Source organism: Coturnix japonica, chromosome 1 (assembly GCF_054131305.1).
Source record: "Coturnix japonica strain WE chromosome 1, WE-NBRP24, whole genome shotgun sequence".
Lineage (NCBI taxonomy): Eukaryota > Metazoa > Chordata > Aves > Galliformes > Phasianidae > Coturnix > Coturnix japonica.
Window position 1 is genome coordinate 161,242,583 of NC_140663.1, and position 22,980 is coordinate 161,265,562.

Genomic DNA, 22,980 nt, shown 5'->3' on the forward strand with positions numbered 1-22,980 from the left:
TGCAGTTATTAGTTGACATAATCTTTACCTTTAGTCATCCTTTATTGTCTCAGTGAGACTTTAGAGGATAGAGACGATAGCCTTGCAAGATGAACCTGGGTGAGAAATAATAGGGAAAGAGTCAATACATAGAAACTGAATGCAGCACCCGAAGAGAATGGCTAGAAACCCAGGGAATTCAAGGACCCTGTTAAAGAAGTGTTGATTTGAGCATTATGAAGACCATAAAAGATGATGGCACAGCAACAAAGCAAAGAAGTGAGTGTATGAGGGAGGTCTGAGGAGGTGTCTTGTAGAACTGAAGTGTCAGGCTCTGTCTGCAAGAAACAAACCTGCTTTATGTGAGATGTTGACTCTGGTAATAATAAATCATGGAATGATAGAGCAGCGATGTGTTTTACACATGAGATTCAGTTTCTGTTCCAGTGCAGATGTGTAGTGCCTGGTAATCGTGGTAGTGTAGGGGTATTGCAACTCTCGTAGCCACTTAATGCCTCATTTAACAATATCCAAAGCTCTTCCCACAATTATTGCTACAGGAGCAGTCACAAACTTAGTGCTGTGTGTAGAAACCTCCTACGGTGATAGTTCATTCCTCTTTATAGAATACCCTTTATCTTTGTGCAGCTAAAAGCATCCGAGGTGCTTTACAAATCATGAAAAAATGTGGTCCCTGGCCTAAAGTGCTTTCTGCTTCAGTTCAGACATGATGTGGCATGTGAGAAATGAGAGTGAGATGGTCCGGGGATGGGTGAGACACAGAGTTCCTGCAATATGAGCAGCCTGCTGTCATGTTTATACAACACAACTATAAAGCTGTGTCCAGGCCCCTGCCCTTTCTGAAATTAGCCTAATTCTTGGCAGAAGTGAGAGCTGTATGGCATTCACTTGGCATTGACAGAACTCTGACTGATGACAGCTTCATTTTTAATTTTTGATGAGAGCTCTTGTGAATCACATCACGATCTGCAGAATTAAAGAAATATGTCTCTGTTTACCTTAATATGCCATTCAGTAAATCATAATTTAGCTGCAGCTGTAGAAGAGCTTGAGCAACCCCTGCAGCAGGGATAGGGACCTCCAAATACTGGGAGCAGCCGATTAAGAAAATGGATTACAGACATCATATAACTCGCAACATGGTCACAAAATGTGGTGGAAACATTTATTTGTCTGCATCCTATTGAAGTTTCTTACAAGGCCAGCAAATTTTAATCAGACTTGTAAATCTCACTGGGTCTTTGCAAAATCATTCTCAGCAGCAGGGAATGTTTAGCTGTGTCTTTGAAGCTCATCATGCTCTTCAGACAAAGATGTCCTGAGGCAATACTTCCTCCCTGAGAGAAAGACAAGTTAAAAAGTCTTCATTTACAACCAGAGGGAAATGATCCTTTGCCTTATCTTCTTGCTGCTATCCATACTACTCACCTGTTTCACAAGGAGACTGGACAGTTAATCCATGACTGACATATCAGGCTGCCCTGGCCCCACTGCTGTTACTGATCCCAATAAGGTACCATGTGGAGTCCCCCAGATCTTACTAACTGAACCCAGAAATGGAAAAGTGTCCCTCCTGCTGTCTCCTGTGATTACAGGTAGTAGAGAAGCTGCCTCCAGCAGGTACATTGCTCTGCTGCTCACTAACAGAGAGGCTTGCAAACCTCTGGAGGGAACATGCTGTTTATTTCCTTTGGTGCTTTCAAGCATTCCTCTCTCAAACCTCTATAACAAAGCAATCTTACTTGGCTCCGAGTCAGATAAGATCAAATCAACTCCTAAAACCAGAGGGAGGGTTTCTAAGGACCACATTGCTCAGACAGAATGGAGGATGCATAGCTGCACTGGTTGTCCCACCCTCAGCTTGCTCCACCCCAAGCTTGGGATTTGCACAGCGTGACCTGACTAAAGGAAAATACAGTGTTTAGATGAAGAAACTGAAATGAGCAAAAGTTTTCCACTTAAAGTTTATCAATCACTATGTAAATTGAATCAAACACTGAGCTATGTAGATAGCTCAGGGTACAGAGCAAATAGTCTGGTAGACTTCTTGTTATCTGTCCTCTGTCTCATCACCCTTCCGGCAATAATATAACCAAGCTCTGGATAAATGCTATAACTCGAGGTAAGCTGAAAGATAAGCTGAGAGGCTTTCATCATTTAAACCTCTTTAAGTTCCTAATGCATTGCCAGGAGATTTATATAGACTAAAAGTTACAAAAACAATCACTTGTAAAAATATTTTCTTTCATTTCTGTGTCAAAATTTGACTTCTGTCTTGAAGCAGAAATTTTGGTATCACCATTTAACACTGTGGCCACCACTTCATGCATCTGGGGACAGCACTGTCATCTCCTGCAAACACAGAACCCCAAAGCTGTGGTCTGGGAGGCCAGGAACTTGCCTGTGTGCATCCTGTAGACTTTCCTTCATGGAAGACTATAAGGAGTTTAATAATTTTGTAGAACCATGGAGTGGTTTGGCCCATCCAGTTCCAACCTGCCACAGGCAGGGGCACCTCCCATCAAAACAGACTACCCAGGTCCCCATCCAACCTGGCCTTGAATACCTCTGTGGATGGGGTACCTACAGCTGCTCTGGGTATCCTGAGTAAGTGCCTCATCTCCTCTGAGTAAAGAATTTCTTCCTAATGTCTAATATAAATATACTCTCTTTCACTTTCTTTGGTTCAGCATTAGCAAACCCTTTCTTTGCTTTGAAAAGCTGCCATTTTGACCTATATCAATCTGTTAGAAAGCAGTGACAGGCTCAGTTGTATGCAAGAATTGTTTGCCCTCTAAAAACTCAGATTAACTATGTCAGTGGGATATTATTACGTACACTACTATAACCATTAACTAATGACTCTTAAACACAATGAATCTCTGTACTTTGAGAGAGCTACAGTACTCAGTGGGTCCAGTGCCCATTACCTCAATGGCATTTAAACCAGGGCTTGTTTCTGAGTTACAGGAAACATTAACCATCCTGAAACTCATGCATCATTCCCTTCAGTTTCTGAATCCTTGAAATAGAAGCTGATTCATTTTGTCTAAATGTTAAACTTTTTCACAGTTTTCAATTGGCCTTATTCGGACAACAGCTCTGAAGTGATCACTGGTTGCAGACTGCAATGACTGGAGAATCTCCCTAAATCAGATCCATAAGGACCAAGTTCCTGTGCAATGAACCAAATGGTAGTGTGACCGATGGAGGAAAACTCATGAAGTTTAGGTGTGCTCAGCTTTCCCTTACTGGACAGAGTTGCTAATGTTTCCAAGTGGTGTGCTTGGTACGACCTACAGTGTCCCAAGGTTCCAGTCCTTCCATCATCTTTATGGAGAGAAGTGCCAGGCTGTGCCCTGGATCCCACGTAGCTTCAGCTACTTGTGTTTTTCCAGTGGAAGCAGAGTGTTAAGCTAAGGCTTAGGAAAAGGATGGGGTATATTGAAGACTTATTCCAACAAACAAGTGAGACTCAGCCAGAGAATTAACCTTGACACAAGGGGTGGCAAGCATTCCCAGGTCCCAGGTTAGATATCGCCAAATACCAAGTTCATAAAAAGGGGGGGGGGATGAGATTCTGTGAGAAATGCACAGCTCATTAGTTCAGTAACTAAATAACTGGCTGTCTAAGCTGATGGATAATACGAGCTACTGTGTTTTTATGTTTAAAAATGTTTTTAATGAGCATTAGTCATAAGGGTGACTAATGTCCATGTTTGTGCTGATGTTTAGCCAGTCTGAAAGGATGAATGTTTAATAAATGATCTCTGGGCTTTGAGAATCTGCCCAGTTCGGCACCCAGAGCTCACCAGCAAGAGGGAGTCATTGATACCAGATTGAAATAAAGAAACAACAGAGTAAAATCATCAAAGCCGCGGGACAAAGGCCTGGTTTAGCCAGGGTACAGAGAAGTATTCAGCAGCTTCTGAAAGCTGCGGCCTCCTCTCAATTGCATGGCATACATTGCAACATAATTCCTGCTTTAAGTGGAGGAGACCAATTATAACTTATTGAATCCATAATTTAGAAGAATTTAGACACAAAGCCTCATGGATAACTCAAGTAAGATGACCTGAGTCACTTGGGATATTGTTGTTTCCTTCTTTCTGCCGAGGATATGAGACACAAGAACTCATCTGAGGAATTAATTTTGTACCGTTTAGCAATCTCATTGCTGTCCTTGTGCTGTGAGCTGTTCAATTTGTTCCATTCACTGTTCTTTCCAGTTTTGTCAGCAGGACAATTTACTGGAGACTGTCAGTGTGCATTGAATCTCTAATGAATTATGGAAATGTACTGTGAAAGCCTGACCTTTTCTTGTGTTTGTATTGGGATTTCCCAGTAGTTCTTTTCTCATTCGTTTTAATGCTCGAAGCAGAAAGTAGTCATTCCAAATACTGTGAAGAAGTTCATTTTAAAGTCTCCCCAGCCATATGAAAGCTCATCCTTAAAAGTAAAAAAATAAGTATTTTCTCACAGTAAAAAAATACATGTTGTTAGCAGGGAGGAACTCCTGGAGAAAGTAACAGGCTACTCATCAGGTATAGACACAAGGCATGTGGACTTACCATGAACTAAAAGAAGTCCCCACTCTACAACATCTGATCATCATTAATGTGGATTTCCAAAAATGTAGAGGCAATGTCCCTGTTTTCTCATACAACCAGAAAGACAGACGTTTATACATTTATCTAACCAGCTATGTGAGCAAGGTGCATCTTCACAGTGTTGTGATTTCTTTTTTGACCTAAAGAGAGAGAGTGCAAAAACTACAGCAAGAATTAAGCAAGTTATCCAAACATAACCTGATGTCCACTATGAGTGTGATGCCCATGTGGCTTCAGGTTCTTGCAATATTGTGGCAGCTTTTCCATTTTGAAATCCATATGCTTTACACAGTATAGCACCAGTTCCAAGAAGTGTGCTGAGCTCATCATGTCCAAACTCCCACAACTCCTGGAGTGTTTTGACTTAAAGTGGAGTGACTGTGACTGGCAGAATGACTCAAACCCAGCACTTAGGTAATTTTCATCATTTTAATTCCTTGAAAATGGCCAAAGCCAGAGACAAATCTGAATTCTGAACCTGGGTATCCACCCTCCAACAGCTGATTAACTTCCACTGCCCTTGGTGGGCACAGGATAGAGTATGTCGTCTGGTGAGAAGGTACAGTGCTCTGGACATGTAGCATCTGAACTAAAGCTCTGAGAATCCAGGGAGAAGCTTGCCAGGCTTTGAATCACTCTTTTTAGATCTAATTTAGTGTCAAGCCAAGCTGGATCTGTTTTCTAAACTACAACACAGATGCAGGCAGATAACACAGGAGCTGCTGTATTCTTTTAGACAAGCAGAAAGGGAGAAGATTTCTTTTGGAAGCCTCAACATAATGCCTCATCAAAAGATGCAAAATTGATGTGCAGGTGTATTCTCTTACAACTACTGGGAATACAGCCTTCCTTGATTTACTTACACTGTGGTCTGAAAAGCAACAGATCATGTTAAGCTAAAGAGTAATTGCAGTGCAATTTACATGAAGCTGGTTTAAGGACGCTTTCTTACCATTGTCCCTGAGGGATCAGAAATGTATCCCTTGGTCTCTCTTTTCTTCTTAGGATATCCTGGTTGAACCATTTGTGCTCCTGTCCCCGACGTTCTGGAACATTTCAAAAGTTGTGGAATTACCTGCTGGATGTGAGAGAGGAAAGCAAATAAGAATCACCTGGTCTACTTCCAGGCTTGGTGGCATATGGTACTTCTTGACATATCTGTGCATACAGATCTGCTTAAATAATTTTATATTTGTTCAACATCCACAAGATATTTTCACAAGGGAACCCCATGCTGTTAGATGTAAGCTACATGGATATAAAGACTTTCTGCCTCAAAGGATCAATAAATCAGTAATTCTAGTTCAGTTTAAACAGAAGTTATTTAGTAAGCAAAGCCCTTAGTGGTCCCTCTCTCCCATATTCTATAATTACTTCTGTATTTTTTTTTGATGTGCTGAGAAAGGAATTGCCTAAGCTAAACTAAGGCTTGATCTGAATAAACTGCTAACCTGACTATGTGATAGCTGAATATATTTAGTTCCCAGTGACCTGGGTTTGTTTCACTTGGGACTGGAAGTTCAGGGCCTGTGCTCCTGTTAGCAGACCTCAGCTACACCACAAAGAGAGCTCTTGTGAAAGTCACACTGCTTCATCGAGTTTCACTCTTGCTATCCAAGTCACCACTGTGCTCATTTAGACCAGAGACAAAAATCCTGTCTATAGTGGTGAGTGGGAGATTGATCTGTAAGTAATTTTAAATGGATTTTGTGACAGATATATATATGTATATATGTCTTCTAAGAAACTATCCCATGGTCTGAATGTCTTTGTTTTTAAGAAAATCCCTTTGTTATTTGATCTATTTTTCTGTTACTGCACTTCATCACAATGTCTGTACCAGTAATACCTGAATGTGCACTCATGATAAAGCACAGTTCCTGCAGTTCACTTTTAATGAGTACTTGAAAATAGATTTGAAACCTGCATGATATTAACAGATCTTATTATCGAAGCCCTAGAACTATTATAATATGTGGCATCTCCTTGTGATTTTAATAGAACCAGAATTTTATTCTCAAAAAGAAGACTTCCATGCTTCCTTTTCCTATATAATTATGAGAACTAGGTGGCATTTAAAAGCAGAGCTCAGACTGTGTATAAAAGTGTGGAGAATATTAGCAAAGCTTGAGGGACTACTTACTTGACTTCCTGAAGATGTTTTGCTACCAGGTACGTTCATCTTCTTTGTGAATTCACAATGAAAACTTACTGATTACTGATTGTTTTAGAATAACCTGATATTCTGTTTTATGAACTTCTGAAACAGAGATTTCCTTTAACAAGGCTTAGGGTGTATTCCAGGAGAGCTGCAGCGGACCCTGCACCTTTCTATGAACTTGCAACATGAGAGCTCCCCACCAGTGAGGATGGCTCAGCTCCTGTCACAGAAATGCAGTCTGACTTATAAAGATGAGGCAGCTCTGATTTCATCTGTCCTTAATGTATCAAGATATATGGCATATCTTTTTCAACACTTGTGAGCTGGCCCACTGAACTGTCGTGGCAGTGAGAATGGTTTGGCTGTACTGGGATGAGAATGGCATCAAACTGCTGTGGAGGTGTTGAACAAACGTGGGGGTGTGGCACAGAGGGACATGGTTAGTGGGCATGGTGAGGATGGGCTGACAGTTGGACTTGGTGATCTTGGAGGTCTTTTGCAACCTTAACAATTCTATGGTTCTATGGCTAATTGTAAATTCTACTGAAAATTTCCTCCAGCAGCCAGTTTAGAAGCCTTTGAGAACAAAAGCTCTGCAGGAATTTTGTGTCCAGTGTTACAAATAAGCAGTCATTTTATTTTATTTTATTGAGGTGTTTTGGTTTTTCTGTATTTGTTTTTCAGTAACGTCAGAGTGTGTGGAGGAAGCTGGAAATCAAACACAGTAGATAAGCCTTTCTCTCCCTCCTTCCCCCCCCATGCTATAAAAATAGCTGTTTGAAATCAAGTTACAAATGATCCTTTAAAACAGGATAATAATCCAAATGTGCTTTCTCAGCCCTATTAAACTGTCAAAGTGGGGTTAGGCACAAATCATAGGCACAGATCAGATTGACCCCGGTCACTGTGTGGGAGCTGAAAACCCATCAGATTGAGGGTTTGTGAATGATCTCTCACTGAGTACCAAACCAAATACCCTCCCACTGAGTTTCTAAGCGCCCTTAATCTAGATCAGGTGAAGTGGTTGTTTACTTGTAAAATGCTAAACACATGTGCAAACCTAAAGTCTCAGGCTGACGCTGATGGTGCTTTCACGGAGCCTAATGCTGCAATTAGCGAATACATCGCTAGAGGTCCCAAGAAGTCCTCAATGGGACGGCTGGTTCACTGCCGCTGCTGTGGGGTACCCAGAAATGTGTATTGTGCCCCAGTTTTACTCCTGCTTTCGGTTTCTTACTTAGATCTGTATGTGTTACAGTGCGAGATGTGAAGCTTGGACTGTTTTCGGGACCTCTGAAATATCTGTATCTGACATTAAAGGCATAAATAAATTCTTCATTAATTCTTTGCATGTTGAGCTTTTCAGAGAGGAGCTGATGAGTCACAGGTTTCTGAAGCATCTTGTTCTCAGCATTGCACTTTTGGGACACTAATTAGAAAGCATCAGAACAATAACAACATTCTTCCTGCTGCCTCTGGGGGAAAAGAAAGAAGAAAAGAAAGCGAAACAAAAGTGTGGATCTAATTAATTCGAATGATTCTGTTTTACAGAAATTGCATTAGTCACAGGTTTAATTTTCCCTTTGATGCCACATTTCATAAAGTCAAACCAAACTGAAACAATAGGAATACGGAAGGAAGAAAGTATCATTGTCTTCTCTTTGTTTCCAGCAGTAACCTAATGAAAAGACCCCTTCAAGAGCTCAACGCCTTTGTTGTATTCCTTCTCTTTTCCTGAAGCTACATGCCAGAACAAAAGGCTTCAGCCTAAGAAACAGCACAAAACCACGAACAAGGATCAATGGAACAAACCTTCTGCCAATCTAGCGCTGAAGCCCTGCATTGTGTCCATCGGGCTGAGGATTTTGTGTTCCTAAAGGTCAAGATTTGGGTACGTTTTCAGCATGCCTGTTTCTGGGCTTTTGTTTGGCTGATTTTGGGAAGTGATACATTTGCATAACGGCCTTTAGGAGTTCTGGTACAGTTTTAAAGCACTCTGAAAATACTTCTCAGCAGATTAACTGAACGACATTTCTAATCCCCTTTGTGAAATTGTTCCCTTCAATTAAAGGACAGTATTTATTTTATGTTGAATGGCCCCCCAAAATTCTCTACGAATTTTGTGCTTTTGTTGCTTTTCTATGATCTCTTAAGAGAGCAGTAAGACAAGCCTTACATTTTCCATCAGATTTCTGACAACATTCCCAAAATGCAGATTTCTACTGATGTTGACTGTGGGATCCAAGTGCATTTTTCAGTCAGGGATAATAACAGTTCCTTTAGAGGTGCAAATCCGAAGCCAGTATTTCAAATTCTGTTGTAACCATACTGTCTACATTCTCTCTTCTTCTTTCATCCTAATCTTTAGCAGTGGTGAACAGCTGCAACAAGTTTCCCATGATCAGTGATTTCCTGTCCTAATAGGACCTCGTGAAGCTCTCTGCTTCCTATTTCCAGATGAGCATTCAGAAGTTCAATTGAATTAGATACTGAAAACACTGACTAAACATAATCTCATTTTGTTCCCCGAGAACATGTTTTTCTTACGTTTATGAGAAGGGCTTATATTTGGGTTGTCTAGTGGATTGATTTGTACCTGGAGAAAGATCCGACACCCAAAGAACTGTCTATAGGTAAGAATATCACTAGTTATCCATTTTCTGAGTTTCTTGTCCACACTGTTTTCTAGAGAAAGTTTGAGATACGGGCCACAATAATTGTTTTGGTTTGGTTTTGGTCCTTCTCTCCTCTACCTTCCCCTCCCTTTTCCCTCTTGCCAGTCTCCAGATGTGGAGAAGTATAGAGGCTTCTGTTTCCATGGGTCATGTTCTGATTAAACATGTATGCATCTTGTTATATGCATGAGCTGTCTCCCCTGAGGTTTGAAACTTGTGATCTGCATTGGAAAGAGCACCAATACAAAATGTCCAAGCTTGTACTGGGCCCTCTTTCTCATCCAAATCAATTTCCTCTGGTATGCTGGAAACTGCTTCAGATGTGACCTCCTGCCACAATAACTCTTGCTATCATCCATCTTTATGTTGGCAAGCTTCCATTTTGTGCCATCATTCCTGCAAGAATAACTGAAGAACAACACTGAATCATGTCAAGTCTGTAATCCTTTCTCAGTTAAAGAGGTTTATTTTGATAACCTGGAGCTTTGGATGTTGTGAAGCATTGGGACGACTGGGCCCCTGTTCCTCTGGCCTTTGGTAGCTGTTAGCAGATAACATCATGAATCTGACATGGAGCTGTGCTTGTACATTTCCTTCTTCCTTGAACTGCAGGTTTGAATTGTGCTGTGCCACTTTGCAACCTCATGCAGTGCAGAACCGCACTGAGAGAGGCTGGATGAGCAGCCTGGGTGGTTGAGCAGATGTCCTCTCTTTCTATGCTCTCTGTGGACAGGAGGTGGTACTGGAGTCCCTCTCACATAAGCAGGCTGAAGGAGAAAGAGCGCACTTGTGTACATGTATAGACTTGGTCTTGGTATGACCTTACAGAGTGGAAGGGGAATTTTTCAGTTTAAAGGTTTATTGTAACGCATGGTAAGATGGGAAGGTTTTATAATTTCACCAGAATTAGGCAACTGCAGTCTCATTTACTTCACAGTACTCGCAGCTCGATATGTATTTACAAGAGAAAGACATTTTGTGCCTATGTTCCCCTTATGAGTTTACTGCAAATGAAATTCATCAAACTGTCCAAAGCTGAGTAATCAGACTGTGCTACATTTAACAGGGCTTTGTAACTTGGGCCCCAAAACACACAATCATATGAGTTAAGACATTGATTAGACTTAGTTTAATAACTGTGATTGAGGAGTTTTGTTTAAGAATACAGTCTGTCTGTCAGTTTTATGAGAAAAATTCTTTGTACTGTAAATTTTACTATCCCTAATAAAATAATAATAAATCAAGATGGACTGGCAAACAACAGTTCAGATGATATTAAGTTAAAGAAGTTATATATTTGGTTTGCTTTTGCCTGTTTAAGATTAGGGAATCTCCAATAAAATGAAATTAATATATATGCATATATTAAGGCTTGTGAAAGTTTGTAGATCAAAGGATTCAGTCTCTTTTCAATTTGAATAGAAATAATAATTTTGAAAGGACTTCATGATACAGAATTCATTACTTGGTGAGGAAAAATGTTCTGCTTACTAGAAACAACAGCACAGTCTGTGTTTGGACACAAAGTGAAGAATTTGTATGTGTTGCATGGATGAGAATCTGTAACTTTTTAGATGCATTAAATAAGGTTTAGTTTTCTCTTGCCTACAAGCTCTCGAGTCATACCAGCACATCACTGAGTTCCAGCTCATATGCCTGCAGAGAGAATAGAATGTTTAAGCATTAAAATGCAAGACGGAAGCAGTAAAATCCACTTGGGAAAGTCAGCACTGTGGCACACGTACTTATCCTAAAATAACAGAAGCAAAAACCTCTGGTTGTCTCCTGCCACTATCACTACTGTATCCATTCAACCACATTTGCAGCTATAACTCTGCTGGTTATCCACAGCAGCCTTCCAACCATACTGTGATGCTTCAGAAGGGCAGAGGGGAAGACAACACAGTGAATGGGTGAGCAGAGCACTTGTAGGGGTGTTTGAGAAATGGATGCAAGTGGTTGCATCCATTGGTGGTGGGAAGTGGCCACGTGTTTGCTGCAAAGGGAAGACAAGCCATACACTGTTCTGTTGCTTAAATTTTGTTTTTACAGAGATTAGATGCAGTAAAAATATCAGCAACTGAATGGAAATGTTTTGTGTGTTGGTATTCACAGTTTTATCACTATTTTGCCTAACAGTCCTATAAATCACTTGGGACATTATTTAGATGTTCTAGGCTGCAGGTAAGCTGCTTTTGGCATTTCCTGCAAATCAAATGGAGGCATTTTTTAGTGCTGAAAGAAAAAACGTAGTAAACTAAAGCTCCATGCAGAAAGAAGTGTTACAAGTAGGTAGCATAAGTGCTGGAGTTCACTTGAGGCACTGCACACAGCAGCCTGCCTGGTTTAGACAACACACCTGTTCTGCCTGTGCTACCTTGAGCACTTGTCCATTGCTTCCTTCTGGATCACTGATTTTGGAAGAGAGTCATAGGATCACAGAATTGTTTGAGTTGGAAGGCACCATTAAAGACTATCTGCTCTAACTGTTCTGCAATGAACAGGGACACCTACAGCTCCATAAGGTTGCTAAGAGCCCCATCCAGCCCAGTCTTGTCAGGCACAGGGGCATCCATCAACTCTCTGGATGATCTGTGCCAGTGCCTCACCACCCTTACTGTAAAAAACTTCTTCCTTATGTCTAGTCTAAATCTCCCCTCTTTTAGTTTGGAACCATTTCCCCTTATTCCATCACAACAGACCCTGCTAAAGAGTCTGTCCCCATCTTTCATATAGCCCCCCTTCATAAACTGAAAGGCTGCTCTCATGTCTCCCCAGAGCCTTCTCTTCTCCAGGCTGAACAGCCCCATCTCTCTTAGATTGCCCTCATAGGAGGGGTGTTCTATCCCTTGGATCATTTCTGTGGCCCTCCTCTGGATGAACTCCAGCAGCTCCATGTCTCTCCTGTACTGAGACTCCACATCTGGATGCAGTACTTCAGGTGAGGCCTCACCAGCACAGAGCAGAGGGACAGGATCACTCCCTCACCCTGTTGGCCACACTGCTTTGGATGCAGCCCATAGTATGATTGGCTTTCTGGGCTATGAGGGCACACTGCTGGCTCACGCTCAGTTTCCCATCCACCAGTACCTCCAGGTCCTTTTCCACAGGCTTGTGCTCCATCCTTTCATTCCCCATTTTGTATTGATAGTGAAGGTTGCCTCGACTCAAGCGCAAGACCCTGTACTTCGTTGAACCTCATAAGTTTACTTGGGCCCACTGCTCCAGACACATGTTAACGTGTTAAAGCATGTTAACTCAGTGTCATCTGCAAACAGCTTGGTGTCATTCACCAAGAGCTCTCAGTAGCTGAGCTGACAGGCCAGTGAGTGAAGTGTTGGTGAGAAGTGCTGCTAAGCTTAACCATTCAACCAGCATGACCAAATTTTGTTTGAGAGGAGGAGGGCAAATTTATGAAGATGTAGCGTATCTGCCTGCGGAGCAGAACTGCTGGTGTAATGTTCAGTATTGCAGGGTGAAGAGCAGTGGCATTTCACAGCACAGCTCGTGGTGGGATGTGGCCGTGGCCTTTCCCCTGGCATTCTTAGCAGAAGTTGCACTTTGTGTAAGTGGCTCGCAATATGTGCCAGCTTCTGTACTTAGGGAACGTGCCTGTGTCCTCTGGCATCGTTAGAAACCAGTACCCAAAGCAGTAAACAGACAACACATTTTTGGCATTTTGGGTGAAGCTGCTTTTAAAATGCTCTTCTGTACTTGAAAGGAGAATATGACTCAGTTAGTGGAGTTACATTATAAATGCTGGCTTGAAAGTGTCCCATAATAGTTCTTTTCATTGCAGGCACTCTGCTCACAGGGGCTAGGAAGTACTCCCTGCCATTCAGACCTGCTGCCCTTTTTTTCCCTTGTTGAGGCAACGCTTTGATGCAGGCACACAAACAGCTGCTCGTTTCATGTGACCAGATGATTGTGTTCCCTGATGGGGTCCCTTGCCTGGCCTTTGGGAGATCACTGCACCCCTCCTCTGACCCTCCACCAGAGGTCCCTGGAACAGCACAGGGGGTTTGGAACAGACTCTGTGAACCACAACACTGTTACTGTCACCTCAAAGCAAAGCGATGGGTTTGCCAATGGTGCAGAGAAGAAACATCTTTTTCTTTGTTTGGTAATTGTAGAAATTTTCTCCTAATTCTCAGATGACATTATTGAATTCATCTCATTAGGAAGACTGAAATTGATATTTAGTGACAAAACTGGAGGAAAAGCAGTGGGGAATAACTCCATACACAAAGGAAGATCCATGTCACCATGCATGTGAGGAGCAGACCTGGAACTGAAACACATGCTATTTACTGCAAATCGATAGTTACATTAGGCACACAACTAAGAGGAGATCTAAAGCAGCTTTCTTATCTGGTATAAATCAATACAATTAGCAAAGTTAAATCTGCATATTTCATTTAAATGGCCAACATTACATAGAAACAAGAAAACATTTCAGAAAATACACACAAATATGTCTATATAATCTAACTGTAGAACTTAATGAGATAAACAAAAAATAAAGCACTAATCATAAATAATTATCAGTATGTCAACACTAGGAATTAGTTTTGAATCATATAGGCAAAATTTCTTAAGTAACAGTTATATTCTCTAAACACTTCTAACCAGAAGCCCAGTGTTACTGATGATGGTCATCCAGTTAAGAAGAAAGAAATTATCTACAGTGTGTGCAAATATGATAATTTTATATTGTCTTCAGTCTATAATTCTGCTCTTAAGGCCAACCAGAGGTTTTGGTGTAGGTTCTGGTATTACCAAACTGTTGTACTTATTCCCACTGAGACTTGACACTGGCAGGAAAGGATCAACGTCATTTCTGATCTTTGTGCTCAGAATAGCTTCATTGATTACCATGCAGCTTTGCTGCTTATTGTGTTGTAGCACTAAGAAAATTAAGAAAATATTTGAGGTGCAAATATTTTAGAAGTGCCTCCTCTCTTTCTGCGTACCCTGCGGCAGCCATTGTGGAAGCACTCAGTTTAGTTCAAGCATGCATTTAGGCATAGGCTTAAAAAAATCCAGTACCAGAGAACTGCATACTTTAACAGTCACCTTATTTTATACCAATGCATCATATTGGTATGATATATCAGTATTTTCTGTTGTCTGTCTGGCTGTAGAGTCTTGGTTAAATCAGGCCTGCAAATCCCCGAGGCAACTGTAGAATATGAAAGCTATGTAAGGCCTGTACAAATGCAGGATGATTCTGAAAATGTCTGAAAGGGCTATTCAGTAAGAGGATGAATTAGCTTTTGCAGGGTTACCTTCTCTTTGGTTCCTTTCTCTTTTGCCTGATGCTATCATAAAAAAAGGCAAAATATTTCTGACTTTGAAGTGACTCTCTTACTTTTAGGGCACATCAGTAACATGCTGGATGCTCTACTGAGGCAAAGTGTTTGTAGTATATCAAGGATCTGGATAAATGTGACAAACTGGACTTATTACTATCTATATGGGACTGATTAAAAATCCCAAAGCCCCTAGTTGTGCATTTAAGCCTTGAATAGGACCTTAAAATGAGAATGCTGTAAGCAGTTTCAAAGTTGGGCATAAATATAAAATATTCTAGGATAATATAAGATGTTGCTGTCTATTTCAATTGCTGAATTAAATATCTATTGCTGCATGCTGGCATAATGGATATGCACCTTTACAAAATACCTGCAGCTAGATATCCTTCTTCATTAAAAAAAAGACTTATTATTAAAAAGACTCAACTCACACTTAACTGATATTTCACTTCCACAGAGCTGAAGTAGCATACTCTTCCCTCTGATAAAGTTATAAATCCAAAGAACAAATTGCAAAGACTCAGAAATAAAACATGAAATATCAAAGGGGGAAACAGTCTATAGAGAAGAAGGTATTAAAGCAGCAAGTGTGTAATTCATTCACATTGCATAGTTGAAAACTCAGTTCTGTAGCGTTAGATTTCTGTTCGCCCTTCATTATTGATAGTTTGAGTACAAGGACTGAAATGCTGTGTGTTGGAAATAAACCTGGACTTAACCAAGATTCACCAATGAAACTTTTACTTGTACAATTAAATGAGAGCATGTTCTGAAATGCTGCCTGAAGACAAGACTGAATAAAGCTATTCTCGCTTCTCAGAGGAAAGATTGCTCAATTAAGATATGTGTTGAGTAATACCAAATGTGTTATGGAAGCTCAGAAGTCACTGATTCCAGCTGAGATTCATTTCGAGCTTCTGACTTGCTTTGAATGCTGGTCTCCAAGTGAAACTTAAAGGTCTCATGCCATTGTGAAGTCAAAGCATAAGATCTGTTTACTCAGACTTTGAAGATTGAAACTAAGGGGACTGGGGCAAGTCACACCAGCCTGGACCCAGTCAGGTGGAAGTTTTGGGTGCTCAGCGTGTCACTCATTGCAAGACTCTTTGTTCAGCCCACAGCTGAAGAAAGGGAAACACAGATATCAGTCTGTCATGAAAACGCTGCAGCTTATGACAGGAATTAATAAAGCAGTGAGTACTGTGCTGGAGGCACCAAGACTGAGCTGGCTAAGGCATCTGTCAAGGAGATTTTGTTCCGTTGCACATCTAGAAGGATTATATTGAAGAAGCAAATATGTTTCTCTGCAGATTGAATAATAAATTTAAGACAAGGGAATCGTGCACAAATCAAGTGAATGGCAACTTGTGCTCTTTAATGATCTTGCAGCACACGGACTAAGAGTAAGGATTATTAGCTTTGACCTAGAAAAATGCCAGGTTACATTCCTGCCTTCTTTCAGGAAGTTATTAAATATCTTGCTAAAAACTGTTGTCTGCTGCTATTGAAAGCATGCCATGTTACTCCCCCAAATGTTCTGTTTCCTTGGGACAATAATATTTCAATACATTTATTTTTTTTTCCCACAGTTTTCATCTAGAGAATGCCAATAGCATATTAGAAACTTAAACTGGTATGAAAACTCTACAGTCAGCTCCCACAAGCATTTTTTGAGCATGAACGCCATAACAGCTAAGTAACTTGCAACTTTCTGCAGTAAGAAATGAGGAAAACTGGTTAAGCTACATTAAGCCATCCTGAAAAATACTATAATTTGTTGTTAGAAGTGGTCTTGTGGAAGTTAGGTGAGAATTTGCTAGTTAGTGTTCACATGACTGAAGGAAAATCCTCTTCTTCCATTTTGATTCCTCTAACAATGAAGAATATTCCCATAGTGGTGAGGCTGGTCTCTTTTCAGTAGTGCGTGGGGACAGGACTAGGGGTAATGGGATGAAACTACAGCATAGGAAGTTCTGCATGAATGTAAAGAAGAACTTCTTTACGGTGAGGGTGACGGAGCACTGGAACAGGCTGCCCAGGGAGGTGGTGGAGTCTCCTTCTCTGGAGATATTCAAGATCCGCCTGGACACCTACCTGTGCGATGTGGTGTAGGAAGCCTGCTTTGGCAGGGGGGTTGGACCCGATGATCTCTGGAGGTCCCTTCCAACCCCTACAGTTCTGTGACTCTGTGATATACAAAACAGAAGCACAAATCACTGCCCAAGCTAGGCTCTCTGGGAAGTGCTTAGCTGGTCCTGCCTCCTGGTGCTGTGATGTTTCTGTGAGTAAAGGTCAGAAGCAGGAAGATGTCCTTGAGATTGCATGCTGAATTGAACCATGAACATATTTTGCAGTTGTTTAGCCATGACCTCTGTACCGTAAACACAGTCATCTCAGCTCTTGGCAGCAAGGCAGTGTTAGTGCTCCAGTATGAGCTGGTGGTAGCTGTATGACTGGGACATCTCCAAGTACTTGAGCAGGGACTTTGATTCAGGCATGCAGCTCTGATTGCAGCATTGCATTACTTGTATCATGGCATTGCTCTTGCATGGCCTCATGGCCTCAAAGTTGTGAGCATCCACCATACTTCCTTGTCTACCTGGTAGACTTAAGAAAACGTTACATCCATGTACGTAAGGGAATTGTGGAAGAAAGCAAACTCCCAACCACCCATCTTCTTAACATCAGTATCAATCCATTCAAGATGGCCATGTGACCACTCCTTGATTATTTCTGCTTAGGTATTCTGGCTGAGCACAAAGAAAGAATACATAGGTAGAATATACACAGTGTCAGGGAATTATTTATTGGCCAGCCAGTTATTAGTTAAGTGTGGAAAGGCTATGTTGTGCCTTAGAACTGGCTGGCTTTTGGTGTTGCTAAGTTGCCATCTGCCAGTGCTCTGCTTTCTTTTACCAGGGTTCTCTGCTGCTTCAGCATTTTTCCTCTCTAAATACTTGCGGTGCTATTGCTGTTATTCAAAAATTTAATCTCTGAATGTTTTCATCTTACCTTTCTTTCCCCCTTTCTTTTGGTCTTTACCTCATGTACTTTTTGCCAATAAAATTAAGCTGAGGTCAGAGCCTTGCTGTATCAAACTATGTTTTGGGTAATAGATGAGTGAATCCTGGGGCCAGGGATTTCAGCTGCAATAAGTTGATTGTGGCTCTTGCAGGGCTCTGACAATTTTTCTCTCTGATTTCATGCTATACCTATAGAAGATGTTTACTGGAACCTATCAATTTCTGCTCTAGATAGAAATACAGCACAGAGTCATCCTTTGGGTCTGGTATACTGAGGAATTGTTATGTACGTTAAGAACAAAAGTATTCTGTAGCTTCTAGTTTTTTATGTCTTTCAGAAAGAAAAAAAAAAAAAAAAGCACCAGAAAGAAATATGAGTGCTGTTTATTCCACTAAAGATAACCTTCCATCTTCAGAGGCTGATCTTGAGTTGGAATTGAAAAGATGAAGGAGAATGATTCTCATGGCTGTGTGATGGTAACACTAATGATAGTATTGTAAAAGTCAAGCAAGTGCTATGGGAATCAGAGATCAAAGAGCCAGAGAATCAGGGAGAGCTTAATGCCTGGACACTGCAGGGTAACTGATGAAGCTTGTTTGCCTGCATTCCCTCTTTGAAGAGACCAGAAAACTGGTGATACAAGACAGAATTGGCATTGTGCTAGACTCCTGAATCTGACTTAAACTGGTGTCTTCCTGAAATGCACAGTGACAGCAGAGAGACACTATTTGCATACAGATGTTTCCATTAGTGGTGTAGATGTCTCCACTGTCAATCTTTATGATGTTCTGAGATACTCCTGAATTATTAATTTTCACAGAAAAAATCAATTCAGCTATGAAGATGGAAGGTGGATCTGGAAAACTGACATGCATGATACCTTTAAAGTAATAAAGCTGACACTACTGAGTCAGCAATGGGCTAACCGCTATTGAGTCAGCAGTGGGCCAGCAACAATGGGTCAGCAACAATGACTGAACACATACTGAAGTTCTGAAGAACTGTAGCCAGTAAACTGAAGAATGTGACCATTTCCCTTTATCCAGCATACACAAAGCTACATATGGAGTACGATGTCGATTTTTTGACTCTATGGTACAAGAGATACGTCCAGGAGTCTGCAGAAATACCACTCAGATGATCAGGGAGTTGGGGCACATGACATTGAAAAGATCACTGGACAAAATGAGGTTTGCCTAGTGTGGAGATGAGAAAGGTAAAGGGGCTCTAGATGCTGCCTCCCACTACCTATAGAGAAGACACAGCCATACCTCTTAGAGGTATGCAAAGAAAGGACAAAAGGCCATGACTGAAAGTTGTGGCAAGGCAAATTCTGACTGGCTGTACAAGAAATATATGTTCTCTATGAGAGCTTTGAAGGAATGGAATAGATTGTAGAGAGACTTTGCAGTTTTCATACTTCAAGATTTACAAAGTTTGACTAAAAAAGACCCTGAGGAAACAGTCTTACTATTTGAGTTAATCCAGCTTTCACTATGAAGCTTGAATAGAGACTTCTATCAATTCCCAGCTTGAAGTTTTCACATGATTTTCTGCCCGTAGATACACACCGTGGTGTATTTTCATTTGGCTGTGCTGTTAAGCATGATGTTCTACCCCAACCTGAAGGCTAATCCAAGTAGGAGTCCAAAATATAGTTGAGACCATCAGATTTCAAGGTGTTGAACTGATTCCAACTCTTGAATCCTGCAGTCTGAAGACAGCAACCAGTCTTGTATATTAGAGTGAATATTGACAATGTAGTCTAATCTTTTTTCATTAGACTACTAATGTAGTCAAAGTGGTCTAATCACAGTCTCATTTCAGTTTGATAAATTAGCACATATAAGCCATTTGTGATACAGAAACAAAGATGCTGACCTGTTGAAAAAGTCATTTTTGTCCTAACTTTGAAATCTCTCTCAAAGAGAGAGAATCTCTGAAATGAATTAGGCACATAGTTGATCATCTAGCTTTCTTTCTAGCCACCATGAAGAGAAATGCACTTCCAGAGGAAGCTTCAGACACAAGTTTTATATATTTTGTGGGGAGAATTCACTACCCTAGATAATCTCCATGAACACTTTCTTTTTATGCACAATAAGCTGCATATTCTCTTATCTGAACAAGGTCTGTATTAGCTTTTCTTTGGGGCATCTGTTTTTGTTCTCATGTTTATCAGCATCACTTCAAAGACAAAGAGGGAAGTTTGCACTACTATAAACCAATGGAAAAAAATTGTCAAAACCCTGTTTTTTCTCTTGGGGATCAGAGGACTGGGAGCACCCAGTCAAACAGAATGCTACCCAGTCCCTTCACTGTACTGAACGGCAGGTTCAACAAAGCATGATACAGGCACAATTTACCAACTCATTCTGTGTTCTTTAAATTTAAATCCATATAAGCATGTTTTCCATGCTTTTGTATATCTTCTAGAACCACACACTGTAATCCAACACATAGCTTCACTTCCTTCCTGAATGTCATTCTGCTCTCCTGCATTTGCATTTGATGTGAGCTGGTGCCCCTGCCAGGAAGTTTTGCATTAAATTCCTCTGTGTAATATGTACAGAAGGCTCTGGATGTGTACAGTGACCCTGTGTGTATTCATCTACCCAGGAACAGCCCATGCTGCAGTCCTGGCACCTCTGCAGTGTTCCTTCATGTTATTTATAATAGAAACATAGAATACCCTGAGCAGATGGGCACACACAAGGATTATTAAGTTCAACTCCTGCCTCCATGCAGGACCACCCAAATACTAATCAAATCTTTCTGAAGACACCAGCATGGCAACCAAGTGCATTAAAAGCTCATTCGTTAGCTTTGTGGTTTGCCCCACAGTCTAAGAACACAGTGTGTAGAAAAGAGCAACCAAGCCCACATGGGGACAAAGACTAAATAGGAGCGGGAACTGGAAGCCCTAAGGCAATAATAACAAACTAAGGAAACCTAGAGAGTAATCAGTTGCAAATAAACCCAGAGGAAGGAATTCATTATGAGCAAGGGAGCTGGTGTGGCTTGCTGATATGTTATCTTTGCTGGCCATCCTGACTCACCAGCATGCTGAGTCTGGCTGAATGGCCTCAGATATCTTCGACTTGCCTTGTGCCCATAATCAGTCTTCCCAAAAGCTTTCTCAGACAGCGTGAGAAAAGCATGACCTGGCTCCTGCAGAGCACGGCTACTCCCAGGAAACTCGATTGCTCCCCAGTCCTGCCCTCGCTGGGAGCGCAGCATTGTCCTGGAGCTGAAGGGTGCCAGGAGGACCTGGAGCAATCTGCTGAGGAGTTAATTAAAAGAAAACAAGTTACAGTTTCATCTCATTTGCTGGAGAAGACAGTTAACTCTTTGTTGCAGGAGGCTGCCAGGGAGTTGCTGTGCTGGGATGAAAGCCCATCCTCTTCAATCACACCCCAGTAAAGCAAAATTACAGGTGTCAGGAAAACTCATTTTGTGGCATTAATCAGAATGGATTAAAATAGAACAGTTTCTGAGCTGCCCTGCGAGGTAGTTGTGAGACATCAAAGAGAGCTTGTGTGCTCTGCTTTGAAATATTGTAGTCAGCCAAGCATTTATTGGAATGACATGTTAACTGCACTGTGTCTAAAAGCATTTCAGTGTCTAATTGTTTGTGTCCCATCCCCTCCATTGTACTATAATCGGGTAAGAAATTATCTGCCGTGTTCAGGTGCTTTTACTGGAGGAGCTCAGAGGCCCACTTAAAATCCCGGGCTGCATCTTTGAGTGTACTGTAATGATGGATAATGGACTGCTGTGAACCAATTCATTAGGAATAAATCCACAGCTGTATCAGTGACATTTGTGGGTATTCCTCTAAGATCGGAACATTTCCCTGGCTGCTTTGAAAAGTGTCTTTCTTCATCTGTTGAAAGAATAACAGATTGCATCTAGAACTGAGGTATTTAATGATCCAAAATTTTTCATGTCTTGAAACCCTTCCAGATAATGTGTTTCAATCTGATACACACTTGACAAGAGGTAAGAGGTTTTCTTATAAGATCAGAAATCTGGATCATCTTTGGAACTTGCAAAAAGTACATGTGCAGCTTTTCTGAATACTGCATGCCAGTTTTGTGTTTTAAGAAGAGTAAAACTGCACGTGGAAGCTGCCATATGCAATATTAGATGTATGTGACATTATTTGCAAAGACAAAGTGCAACAAATGATTGTCTGTTTAGATTCTTGTCCAAACAGACAAACAAAAGGAAAGTGCAATGAATTAATCATGAATTAATGAGCTAATGAAAGGGATGGGTAGGAATCACTCATATAGTAGAAGAAGGGAGTGGTTCTTCCTCCAGTATGGACTTGAGCTGTGGAACATTTTTGCCTTTGGATGGTCTGGATATTTCTGTTTACCATAATTCAAGAAGAAACATGACAATTTAGTTGAAGAGAAATCCACGCAGAGCGATTACATATGAGGACACCACTTCTGGCTCATGGAGCGCCTGAAGGCTGGAAAGGAATCTGGTGAATTGCCACCGTATGCTCACTGGGTTTTTTATACTATGACTTGCTAGAAATTCAGCCAAAAACAAGACATTGAAGTAAATAAATCTTTCTCTTGACACAGTATAGATACTTATATATAACCTGCATTAAATCACAATTGAAAAATGCAGGAGCTTTAATAAGGTGAACACACAGGAAGTGGGGAATGGGACTGCACAGCTGAATTTTACAGATGTAAAAACTGTTGGCTTGGTTTTGTTTTGTTTTTACAAGTAAGAGTTGGCTATTTATTAGTTAGACCAGTAGAACTAAAACTGTGTAAGATTTTCATTAATTTACAGAGCTGGCAGAACCTGGGGTAGCTATTGATTACTCAACTGCTATTTTAAATGCTCTGATAAATAATGCAGACTTTAAACTTGCTTGGAAAACTGGCTTCCAAGGACAGAATTTGACTCACATGATCCGATTTCCAAGGAGATGCCTAAGTTAATTATTTGGTACAAGAGACATAGTAGCCATGTCTTTGGTCTCTTAACTCAGAAGTAAATACCTGCACTTTCAGAATTTTATGTGTCACAAATTTCAGGAGTGGTAATACTGGAAGTATGTTTGGGAAGTTGACCAGATTTCATGATTTCTTTAGTTTTATTTTTTTCCGTCTGGGTAGGGTTTGCATGTATGAGGGAATATATAATGTGGGATGCAAGAAAGG

The 22,980-nt window shown here is 40.9% G+C and overlaps 2 protein-coding genes across 7 annotated transcripts in view; one reads left to right on the plus strand and one right to left on the minus strand.

Moving 5' to 3' along the window:
* The window catches only part of SPATA13 (spermatogenesis associated 13), a 130,361-nt gene that overhangs the window by 7,580 nt on the left and 99,801 nt on the right, over positions 1 to 22,980 (plus strand). The window contains exon 2 of one of the 3 annotated variants that reach the window (XM_085555437.1): positions 8,446 to 8,662. The exons of the other annotated variants lie outside the window; for them this stretch is intronic. Within the exon in view, the coding sequence (XP_085411563.1) occupies positions 8,573 to 8,662 (90 nt within the window). The 5' untranslated portion in view covers positions 8,446 to 8,572. The remainder of the gene's footprint in view (positions 1 to 8,445; positions 8,663 to 22,980) is intronic. 3 annotated transcript variants of the gene reach the window in all.
* Positions 1,152 to 21,080, minus strand: LOC146762821 (uncharacterized). 4 transcript variants are annotated; one of them, XR_014949041.1, is made up of 5 exons: positions 20,845 to 21,080; positions 16,856 to 16,947; positions 5,563 to 5,688; positions 4,572 to 4,772; positions 1,152 to 1,337 (listed from the first exon to the last, which is right to left on the minus strand). XR_014949041.1 is itself a non-coding variant. In XM_085555529.1 (4 exons), the coding sequence occupies exons 1-4, from the start codon at positions 21,023 to 21,025 to the stop codon at positions 1,212 to 1,214; spliced, it is 525 nt and encodes a 174-aa protein (XP_085411655.1). In that variant the 5' UTR covers positions 21,026 to 21,079; the 3' UTR covers positions 1,152 to 1,211. The 4 variants fall into 4 exon arrangements, 1 of the variants encoding a protein (XP_085411655.1); XR_014949046.1 differs by having other exon boundaries at positions 4,572 to 4,750; positions 20,845 to 21,079; XR_014949047.1 differs by lacking the exon at positions 16,856 to 16,947 and having other exon boundaries at positions 20,845 to 21,075.

Excerpts from the sequence above, each read along its gene's own strand:
- LOC146762821 (XM_085555529.1), bottom strand. The coding sequence starts at position 21,025 with ATGCTGCGCTCCCAGCGAGGGCAGGACTGGGGAGCAATCGAGTTTCCT. Across the intron at positions 16,948-20,844 it reads CAGCCAGACTCAGCATGCTG|AGTCACAGAACTGTAGGGGT; the intron begins GTGAGTCAGGAT and ends TGTATATCACAG. Across the intron at positions 5,689-16,855 it reads TCCTACACCACATCGCACAG|CAGGTAATTCCACAACTTTT; the intron begins GTAGGTGTCCAG and ends TCTCACATCCAG.